Raw genomic sequence first — 11,865 nt, 5'->3', positions numbered from 1 at the left:
AACTTAAAAAAAGGGCGACCAGTGTTTTTCAATGTAATGAAATCTGTTTAAATCTCTATTTTTGTCCATCCATGCCCATATTTGGCATTCCTGTGTTTCTTTAAGCCATTGTTGTGATATTTTGGTTAATTTGATGACCATTTGGTAAGTGCCTAAATTGGGTGACATAGCTCCTTTAATGTTCTTACTTGCTCCATGATCGATAAGCAGCTGAATAACTTGTCCCTGGTCATAACGTGCAGCATAGTGTAATGGTGATAAACCGCACTCGTTGGTTTCATTGACAACGTTTACGTTGCTCTCCAGAAGTGAGCTCAGTACAACAAGATCTCCCTCACGGCAGGCCTGGGTCAACAGAAAGAGAGAGATTAAAGCGTCTAAAACAATAAAAAGAAAAACTTCAGTCTACTCTTAATCAATTGATAAAAATGAAAATTACTTAGAAGCCGGAATAATGAATTAAGAGTAACTTTTGGAGGCTGATTTTTGATGTTTTCAGAAATCAGTTATCACCATGGCAGTTGAGCTCGCAGCCTTATTGAAACCGCCGTTAGAGACAACACAATAAATCTCCACTGGATACCTCCAACCATTTGATCAAAATTTTGTTTCCATGTAAATCTTCAGTGTAGCAGATTTATGTTAATTTTTGTAAATGCAAATGATATGACGTTTGGTGTATTACTGTAACTGAAACGTTTTTGTTATGTATTATTTAGTGCAACAAGAGAGGGTGCACTCAAGATGGACAGAACGGGGAAGTTCCTTGTATTGAGAACAACTCTTAAAGTGCCACTAACCCCAAAAAATTTTTTTCGCTAATATAAATTTCCTTTTTCCCCTGATCACCACTGCGAAAAAATTATCGTTGTAGCTATTTTCGTTAATTTTCTATGAATTTTTTAAGTTTGTAAATTTACCCTTTTCCATGTTCACGACCGAGGAATAGGGGAGAATGGAACGAGTTGGCTTTTGACGTCACTTCGGGAGTAACAATATTTTGTTTCTGAGAAGAATGTATGCGAACATGCGATAGTGTGTGTCAAAATCGTTGCAGAATGCGAGGAAGATATGTTGTTGGAGGCTGTAGCAATACAGGATGCGTAGAATAGAGTATTCCTCTTCATTCAACACCTCTATCTCGATGAAACTCTACCAGAAACGAGAAAAAGACCAAAGAAGTGGGCTGCTCTGTGCGATGCTAAAGCCGGGGAGGGAGCAACTTCAGAATACCTGGCCACTTTATTTACATGTGTCGGTGTGCTTTCAAGAACGAGGTATACAACAATAGTTGCTATTCTTATTCAATGAGATGCTAATAAGTGGCCGGGTATTCTGGAATTTCAGAATACCCGGCCACTTTATTTACATGTTCCGGTGTGCTTTCAAGAACGAGGTATACAACAATAGTTGCTATTCTTGTTCAATGAGATGCTAATAAGTGGCCGGATATTCTGGAGTTTAGCTACCCGCACTTCGAAATGGAAAATGTACTTCGCAGCCGTCCAAATCGTAGCTAGACTCCGAATTGTAATGCTAGATGACACAGTTCTTTCACTTTAAGTTCTTGTCCAGTTTTGATAAAATATGAATTAAAAATAACCCGAAAATGTTTTGACTGCCCTCGAAGCTCAGTCAAAAGTCTCTTGAGTGTTTTAGTCCGGTTCCCGAAGTGACGTCACTAGTAGCCCGGCCCAGATCCCACTTTGCGCGGTCGTGAACATAGAGACTACATGTTTAAACGCCTGTAGAGACGCAGGGATTTTATCAATCGAGATAATTTTTTCGCTGAAGTAATCAGTGAAACTAGTAAATTTTATTAAATGAAAAAAAATTTTGGGGGTTAGTGGCACTTTAATCAAAGAGAATTAAAAAGGAATTAAGCCGTTATCTTAAATAAAACAAGTAGGAATTGGGATGTTTCACAAACAGGTCTGTTTGCTTTTTTATTAATCAGATGTCGTTTTCGTAGTTATAAATGGCTGCAGACTTTCAAGGTATTGTAAGATTATTCTTCCAGATAATGGACATATACCTAAGGGTGAAGACTGAGTGAACCCTCAGGCGCGCATCATCTACAGAGACTTAGGTAATAATAATTAATCATAGAAGAGGAAAGAGATGTGGGGATATCTGTGAGAATAGAAATCTCTCATTGAGGAAAAAGAGAAATTATCCTCTAAATCAGTTACATGACGTTGAAGTCGCTTCCCTGAGTTGCGAGACAGTGATTTAAATATGAAAACAAACCTGGTGATCGAGTGATAAAACAGTTATTTAACTCGGTTATCGCAAAATCAAGATATTTTGCTCAGCCTCGTCCAATAACGGTTAATTATTTCAAAAAAGAGCTGGATCCGTTTATGGGAATTGTAAAGCCTTCAAATACCATTCTATAGAAAAGAAAATCGAGAGAAGGAAACAGTTCCCAGTGGTTGCGATATCGTAAAAAACAACACTTACAATGCAGCTCAGTCGAAATTACAATATGATTCAATTTCCGCTGTTGAACAGCTGGGAGCAAATTTGTTTTGATAATAGGTGCGGTAGTTCATCAATGACGATTTAATTTTGGCGCACTGGGTACGTATTTAATTTAACAGGTTTTAAAATTTCAAGCAACAATTTTGATAGGACCATTTTCACGTGAAAGTTAGTATCGTGTAACACAACATGCTGTGAGGGTTTCTAATGCAAGACAGCAAGTACGACCGGTAATTAAAAGACCTGCTGCAACCTTCGCATGAATTTGGTGAATATTGCTTTGTATAAAGTTGCACTGATAATCTTCGTTAAGCCCTTCAGGTCGATAACTCCTTGATTGTAAAATTGTTTCGTGACATCTCTGAATATTCCATAATTAACCAGTGCCAAACAGTTACGATTCTCCAGTTTTCCTTTCTGCCCACAAACTTAATGGCTAACTTGACGCTTTAGTAGTAAATTTCCAAGGTGACCGTTTAAACCCATAAAAATCATGGTGAGTTGGGTAAACATAATTATATATCTATACCTTTGTCTATCGATGATCATATGCTAATATATTCACACTTAATGCTACTGAATAAGAACGATATTATCACCTATATACATGTAAGTAAGCGAAACTTCCTTCCGTGAATATCAGCTAAAATAAGACGGGATCTTTCCTCAGAACACAGATATACAGTTTTTTTTTTAAACTGACATCTTCACCTTTTAGAAACATTCTGTCCCAAGGCAATTGAATGTTGTTTACGCTGCTAGTCTTTCCAGTAATTATTGGTAATATTTCACTTTCAAAAGTTATTTCACACAGTTACTTGCAAGCCATTTAAGGACTGTTATCACTATACTCCTCAGGTTACGATAACAAGTCTACAGTTATCATTTGTATGATACGATATACAGTACGCTTTAAGTGGTATTCAGATCATCTTTCCAAGACAACATTTTTTAAACTGCATAAATGAAATCACCATGATTTGTTATGCACTTAGCAGTAGGCAGTCAGTTGGAGTTTCTGTAGCACCGTAAAATGAAACAACGTTTCTCGTGTAGGTGACGAAAAAGAAGTTCTTAATTAATCCACAAATTCTACATTGAAAGAAGCAATCACAATCAAAAAAAGTGATTTCCTTGCGCAGTTGAATTTGATATGGAAGGGTATCTTTTAACATAACAATACTAAAGCTTTTTAAAATTAATCACTTTTGCAACCAAAGAAGACCATTTATTCAAATGGCAAACAGGACCACCTCTCGCCGGGCACCCTCCAGAAAATCAAAGGACAACCTAATGTTACAGAATAGTTTTAATGACTTAGAAAGGAATATCTGAATAAAACTTTCACCCTTAGTAAAATATTTTTTCTTTAGCTGAACATGTCGACCTTGCTTTTCGATTTTATCGGTACATACCTGGTGGGCGGCCTCTGAACAGTGTTGTTAACGACATTTAAATTGCACGTGCTTCGAAAAGCCTTCAGAAATTGCTTTTTTATTGGTTTATGAAAAGAAGAGAGACCGTCTATGACTGGTATACAGCAAATATTTGTAAAAAAAAACTCTTAAAATCTTGTCTTTTGCTATAAATGGCCCTAAACCCCCTTTTTTACCTCAAATAAATCCATGGGTGCTGTGTTCAGGTTTCTTTCCACGGAATTAGAAATGCTTCTTTTAATCCCGTCTGAAACTGACACACCTCTCCGATCCGCTTTGTTGATCTCAGTCAGAACCAAAGCTCGCATGGAAAAATCTGTTGCTTCATTGTTCCCAAGCGTGATATGATCTAAATCATCCATTAAACCCAACGAACTTCCATCCATTATTCTGAAAAATGTAAAATTCAGAAAAGGAAAGCGGCTGTATTAAAATCCAAGCAGACCGTTTTTGAGCAGTCCATTAAAGGGGAATACACAACTTGCACAGTTTAAGTCATATGAATTTTCTCACCGTCGATTGCGCCTCATGTTAAAATTAAAGTCGTCATGATCATAATAAAATGACATAATCGCCTTGAACATCTAAGAAGTGGACTTTGCTTACGCCAAAAATAATGACATTCTCCTTATATCGCTGTTTGTCACCAATTTGTAACATAAAAGGAAATTTTATTTACATTTTAATAGCATCATCAACACTCGAACGCCGTTGAAATATTACTGCATAATTTTAAAAGAAAGTTATTAGGTTTTGGCACAGTCTGTCTTCTTGAGTTGAAAATACACTCGTTACTAAACAAAGACCAACAACTGAACAGCATCACTATTGACACCGATCGAGACGAGCAGTTTTAATTTCCATTATTGGAATTTATAAAAGGCTTTTAAACTACAGAGTCTTTTTCATTACGAAAAGTAAACAGGAATTACGTTTCACCGAAAAATTAATTAATCGCCACAGAGGAAACGCAAACGGACAGTGCGCACAGAGTGAAAAATGTAATTAAGCTGGGGGCAAATTCGTCCAAAAATTAATAAAATAAAACTATAATTAATGAACATTTATAGAATTTTCTCTGAGGACTCAGTCATCACAAATGCGCATACATACGTATGAGTACAGATAACTAGGCTTGGCAAACACAAAATAGACGCTTTTGGTGTTCTTCTAGTTAATATTCGTCCTATTAATCGAATTTGAACAGTCCGTACTGTAAGAGACGGACTGAATTGTAGCCGTGGCTTTTAAAGTCCAAAGCTTGCGCTCCAGAGCACGCAGGTCTTGAATCGATGTAAAAAAAGGAGGATCTGTACACGAAATAAAACTAAGTATAAATGTACTAATAAGGCAATCTTAAGAAATTAAGCTCTACGGAGGTTATTTTACTCCCGCGTTATATGACTGCGAAAATTATTTCATTACGATACTGCTGAGAACGGGCAAATTTGTCATTAACTTTTATTCCATCCCGTGACGACTACCCATACAAATCGTTATCTTCAGATTGAACGACAAAAAAGTGGTTCGGTAGAAAACTGGAATCGTGCCAATAAAATGATGTCATTTTCGATTCTGACGAACTCGTGCGATTTGAAGTAATCGTAAACTTATCATGACAGGACGATATTGATGAGGGTTTCTCGTTCTGCGAATTCATTTTGGACGTGTGTTTGATTTCGGCGCGTTTGTAGACTTACTGAAACGCTTGTCAGGGACCTTCATGAGTGACTCCTGCTGTTTTGATCCTCGGGCACTTAACTGTACTTCCTAGAGACTTTACAAGTCCTCTGATCTAAAGATAAATTCTGACGTATTCAAGATCAAAATGACTTGCGCACAAGCGTCCTCGATATGTTCCAGATACGGTTCGTATCGATCTTCAAATCCAGTCTGAGGTGGTAGCCATGGTAACCTTTAGCCATTTATTACTTGAAAAATTCTCAGTTTTGTTTCCTTTCAAAACAAATTTTAGTATAACGAAAGAACAACGACTCTCATCGAATTAGGCCAATGAGACAAAAAAATAATATTTCTATATTAAATAAAACAATAAAATATTTTAATATTCGGTGTTGTGTCTTTTACTTTAGAACTGCCCGAAGGGTTGGCTTAGATTTATATTAACTCCATTGTCTAAAAGAAAATTGCTATTGAGTCTTTTGTGTGTGATTTTTTTGCAAACTGAAGGAAAAGTTTTTGCATAAGCAAAAAGCAATCGTTTTTTTAACTATTAGTGTTTCTACTTTACCTTTTTGCTCAAGAGCTCATAACAGAACGCGGGTAGAATTAATTTGATTAGTCAGGTAAGACACTGATAAATGCTTTCCGGCTTGCTGAGGTTCCTATAGCAATGCTGATATGCATCACGCCCCCTACTTGTGCAGCGCAGCAGGTTTACGTAAGATGCTCTGAGACAGAGGGCTGCCTTACCCTTTCTGGGATAATGAATTTCGTATTCAGCGTCTGATCAGCCGGTAGTGGTTACGGGTATCGGTGGCCACGCAAAACCGACAAGTCACGCTTTAACAAATTTTGGGTCGAACAAGATGGGTTTAATAACTGATCAAAATTTTAATTGTGAGCTGACAAATGAAGCGTCCTTTAAATGATCTTCAAGATTCAGATGGTTTAGAAATGAGCTGAAATTTTATCTGAGATCTGCAAGTTTTAACTGATAGCCGAGAAATCGCCAAAAATTGAACTGATAACTGATTCCTACAATACTGGCTCCCATGCAGACTCTCTCTTAAACGCGAGACTTTACACTGAACCGCAACCCTTGCGCGGAATAAACTGTTAGCAAAGTACCTGACAGACAAAACCTCTTTGCCGTTTTAGAGTCAGAAGGCGGTTTTCAGTGCAGGTTCAACTGTACAACGTAAGAGCAAATATAAACATGCACTCATGCGATTAACATGATGTCATTATGATATGGCATTTGTATTAACGCTGCTGATCAATATTGTAAATAGCAGGACTTATGGCGACTTGCGGTCACAGCACACAGAGCGGCAGTGGGCACAAGAAAACAGCTGGCTAAAATCTAAGGAAAAAGCTTCGTGAATAGAAATACCTCAGCAGTGATAGCGAGATTGATCTTATAGATCTTAATAGATATAGGCATAGCGGCGATGTACATGGTTAGCAAATGAAACAGCTAAAAGAACAATTAATTTAACTCATATTATAGTCACGTCAATGTATCTCAGTCAGGATCTTACCTAAGTTCTCTTATCTCCTGTCAAACGCGCCGATCACGCCCAAGTCTACAAAAGGTGATATTTCTTTGTACAAAAATTAGATCAACAACGAAATCATTCAACGATCCTCTGAATGGATTTTGCTTCCATTCGCTGTTTCTTTACAAACGTAGCAATGCATAATGACATTGTAATCGTGTTTAATTGGTCGATACCGGGATAATTTAATTGGGTTTTAACTAACTATATACCTAAATGTCTTCCCTTATTGTATAAAGCACTATACCTCGTCGTGTGGTTTATTTCAGCTGCCACAGATACGATTTCGTGTTGCTTCTTGCTTGACTGCGCTGAACCGTCACGCGGCGGCCGGTGGAACTGCATGCAAATTGCTGCGTAATTGCAGCGTAAACAATTCGTGACTTGGCATAGCAAGTGACAAGTGGCACGTCATTATATCGAACGACGATATGGTTCAGCGGACCACACAGGCTTGCCGTATGCACCTGTGTCTGCCTGCGGGGCAGTCTGAAAATAACTCATCAATTACAGTACTATAACAGGTTGATCCTGTTTGCGATGACTCGGCTTCTCTTCGCGGTACTGAAATACACCTTAGTAACTGTAAAACGGTGATATTCAGTCTCTTTGAAAACGTCCTATTTCATGGGAATGAATTCGCTTTAAAGCCGTTTATTTTAACAGCATTTAGAAAAGAATTCGTTTTATTTAAGGATGGTTGTTGTACTTGTCAAGATTTGTGTCCAAAAATGCGGGTACTAGCAAGGTAAAGGCTGGTTTTCAGCCAGCTCACACGTCTTCAAAGGGTCTTCAAACTGCACTCAAGCTTGACATCAACCAACAGTAAAGATATGAGCCAAAAGTGAACTATGTAGTTAGAATTGCAAGATAAAGAGGGTATATTTTGAGACTAAGTCGCCAAAAACCAAAGAAAACAAAGAAAACAAAAAACCAAACAAAAGTAAAAAATAAAGAAGGCCGGCGCGGGTGTCAGCCTGTCCAACATTTCTTCATTTTTTTTTTGCATTCAACTCCAGCTTAATTAAACTTGCTTTTAATATTGTACCTAAACAAAATGGCTTGGCGCACTGCCTAGAGACCTTAAGACCACTCGTGTAAAAAACAGGAACGCATGAACCTACTTGTGTATGTAGAATCGCACGCTCTGAGAATCAAAAGGCCCTTTTGGCTTGCCTTGTGACACCTGTTTTAGAGCGAGGAGAAATCCGCTGCTAAACCTAACAAAATAATGTAAAATGGAAGCGTAACGCTAGATAAAGCAAACCGCCAGGAGCGCATTTTACCTTCCGGGTTTTTTTTAGGAATATTCTATCCGATTCGATTTGGCCTGATCTGACCCTTATTGACAATTAATTCTTGTGATTTATACCTGTTTGCTTATTCTCGGAAAGTGTGCATTACATGATAGCATTGATGATAGTTTTTATGCAGGTCACTGTGATCTCTTGACTTTTCTGATGTGAGGGTTACATTTAGTTTTCTGGGACTTCAGTATTTACGACCCGTTATGATCAAAACAGATTGTCCCGCAGGTTACTTAGAATTCCATCTCAGGAACGTTGACGTGGCTCTTTGTCAAAGCCAACTTAAAGCTTTAACCTGTTGTTACTTGCTTTATTTCACGGATAGAAATAATGCTAGTCAATGTTATCAGGGCATGAGACCGGTCTGATGCCCTGATCTGACCCATGTTGATATATACAGCGAGACATTGATCATACAGATAATATTAACAATAATTTTTTGTGATTTATACCTGTTTGTTTATTCGCAGAAAATACGTATTAATTGTTAGCAAGAGACCATTTTCATTGTGATCTTTAGATTTGAGATTTGTCTGTGTCTGAAACCCGTCACTTCAACGTTTTAGCCTGCCACTTGTTGCCAAAATTAATTAAATCGCGAGCGAGTTGTGTGAACCTTGGGCTAGAACACTAACAAAAACAGTCTGTCACAAATGATTGAGTCCAAGGTCTACATGCCAGTCCCAGTAAAAAAAGGAATAAAGAGAGTGTCTTGAATCTGTACAGTGTGGTGGCCACTGAAAATCAATAGCACAAACTGCCGTTAATTCAACGTTTCTTGCCTGTCTTTCGAAACAAAATTGAAAACCCGCGAGTTTCCTCAACCGCCCTTTTCAGGAATCTTACATCAGGAACGCAAATAACGGTTACAATGCAGCAAGGCCCAGGTCTTCTTCGTGCCCACTTGGTCACGTGCACACGAGACAAAAAATGCTCGGGTAAAAAAAGAAAAAAGAAGAAAAAATCCACAAACAAATATAAAACGATTGAAAACTGAAATGAGAACTGAAAAGGGTCTGTTTCAAATACCCTTTTGAAACATGATCACTCTTCCGCTATCAGCTGATCACGTTAAAACAACTGGTCACAACATCAAATGGGAACATTTTGACATTTTGGCGTCCGGGAAGACTGACTATCACTGTAAGGTTAAGGAGACCTTGTTTATTCAAGAGTTGCAGCCAGCACTGAATGCCAATGTCAGCAGTTAAAAGCTTTTACTCTATTAAGAAAGCTTTTCCATTGTGTCTCTTTACAGATCTTTACAGACAGTTTCCGTTTGAAACGTCTTAAGAGGCTGTCTCTGATTTTACTTCGAAAATTCGACTTTTTTCTCATAAGCTGGGATTTCGAAACCCTTACCTAGTCAATCACTAAAATGAGTTTTATTTGATTAAAAATTCAAATTGAAGTTTTCTAGGATTGATTGAAGTTCGGTCACATATTGCCAGCGCTCTAAAAAAATATTCGCTCAAAAGTCCCAATCCTTTTTTCAACTATAGATATATCATAGCAGTTTGTTTAGCCATGTTACAATTATAATTCAATGCTGTTTCCTTCAACGGTTAAAAGAAGATTTTCTACCCGTTAAATCGAGTTTTGAACTAAACGCGAAAATAGCTCTACTTTGAAGACACGTTTTAAAAAAGTGGCACCTGTTTGAAACTGCTGAACTACATGAATAGAAAGTATAAATGTCCCTTAACTTAAAACAATAATAAAATTTGTCTGCCCAGTAGGGTTTCAAAACTAACGACCGCTTAAAGTTCAGGAAATTTTGGTAATATTCCAGCGAGTAACTAACACACTCGCTTTCGTAAAGTGCTCCGATAAATTCACGTAAGTCTCTTACCTGGCTTCAAGATTAAAGTTTTGGTCTTTTGTAGGCAATATGTGCTATTTTTCCAGTTTCGGCAGGCATGCAACTTGTGTCGAGCGGACCGAACTTCAATCAATCCTAGAAAACTTCAATTAGAATTTTTAATCAAATAAAACTCATTTTATTGATTGACTAGGTAAAGGCTTCGAAATCCCACCTTATGAGAAAAATCGAATTTTCGAAGTAAAATCAGTGGTCAGTTTTTTCAGAGACAGCCTCTTGAATTTCTACTGCAGATGTTTTCTGTCTAGGTTCCAGACCCCCATTGATACAATATAAATAGCTTTCCAAAAAAATTTCAACGGTTATACTCATGAAAATGTATGTTGACTAGCATACGAAACGCCAAGTTTATAAAATGCATGTTTTCAAAATGTTTATCATCGCTGTTTGTTTTATATTTTTAATGAATAAGGATTATTTGGGATGAAGCTGAAATGGAACACACCCAACGGTCCAGCTGTCTGCTCAACGCCGGCTAAATATTCACTTTTCCTCCTACATAATACCACATTTATTCAATATTACCCAATTTAATACCTTATCTTCGGTGACAGTTTAGATGACGCGTGAACGGCAAATTGCTCACCAGGTCTTAAGATTGCAGTACAAGATCGAGTAGGACTTTTCAATTCTAGTTTGCAGGCTCAATATTATCACATCACAAACCCTCTCGACCTAAATCCAACAGGAAGAGCGAGGGTTCTGGAAACTTCACTGCTTTAAATTTCGAAAATTGTCTTCGTAATCAATCTCGTACTCGTAGTCCAATCTTAGGGTCTCTTGCGTTGAAATTATTACGAACGTAACAAACGCGCTCGCCTGCGAAGGAAGCGTCCTCGTACTTACCCTCCCCCGATCCACTTGTTCTTTGACTTTGTGTTTTCGCCCAGGTTTTCACGCGACCAGGAGGCGACTCTTTGCCCGTATGGGAACGCTCGCTCCGTAGGCTACAAACGCGCGCATGTAAATAAAGGTTGACAACTGGAGGACTTTAATTCCTGCCCCTGTCATCACAATCTGAGCGCACAGACAACAAACGAAAACAAAGCAAACAAACAAACAAACAAACAAACAAACAAACAAACAAACAAACAAACAAACAAACACGTGTGCAAATCAAACCAAGGAAAAAAATGTATTTACTAAATCATGCTTTAATAGCGAATCAAAAAGACCATATTTGTGATTAAACTTTATTGGATCAATACAAACAGCGGATATTTCAAGTAGGCTATTTAAGCCCTGCTACTACATGTAATACTGCATGTAAGAAATCCAGCTTAATCAAAAGTTCTTGGAATGTACTTTTGAAATAGCAAACAGGACTTCCATGAAACAAACACACTCAGACAGATTTTCCAGGACGTTTTGAGTGCACAAGCATAAAAAGTAGTTTGAGAGAAATTTCATACTTTTTCATGTTTGTCCTATTGGTCAATACTGAACATGTAAATAATTATTAATCAATGTGCTACAATGCATGCCCACTGAATAAAAGTCTACCTTTGAACTTA

General features: G+C 37.6%; 1 protein-coding gene across 4 annotated transcripts in view; it reads right to left on the bottom strand.

The window, feature by feature from the left end:
• Positions 1-7,611, bottom strand: part of LOC110069727 (transient receptor potential cation channel subfamily A member 1-like) — a 45,725-nt gene extending 38,114 nt beyond the window's left edge. Inside the window, exons 1-3 of one of the 4 annotated variants that reach the window (XM_089288706.1) lie at positions 7,410-7,611; positions 4,097-4,310; positions 189-345 (exon numbers count right to left, since the gene is read on the bottom strand). In XM_089288706.1, the coding sequence (XP_089144832.1) occupies positions 189-345; positions 4,097-4,310; positions 7,410-7,507 (469 nt within the window). In that variant the 5' untranslated portion in view covers positions 7,508-7,611. Of the gene's footprint in view, positions 1-188; positions 346-4,096; positions 4,311-4,433; positions 4,523-5,620; positions 5,732-7,409 lie in introns of those variants that run through there. The other 3 variants (XM_089288708.1, XM_089288707.1, XM_089288709.1) reach the window with 3 other exon arrangements.
• Positions 7,612-11,865: the final 4,254 nt, after the last annotated feature.

Source organism: Orbicella faveolata, unplaced genomic scaffold (genome assembly GCF_042242905.1).
Source record: "Orbicella faveolata isolate gen_17 unplaced genomic scaffold, um_ofav_v1 contig_2, whole genome shotgun sequence".
NCBI classification, from domain to species: domain Eukaryota; kingdom Metazoa; phylum Cnidaria; class Anthozoa; order Scleractinia; family Merulinidae; genus Orbicella; species Orbicella faveolata.
This window is presented reverse-complemented; position numbering and strand designations above follow the sequence as displayed.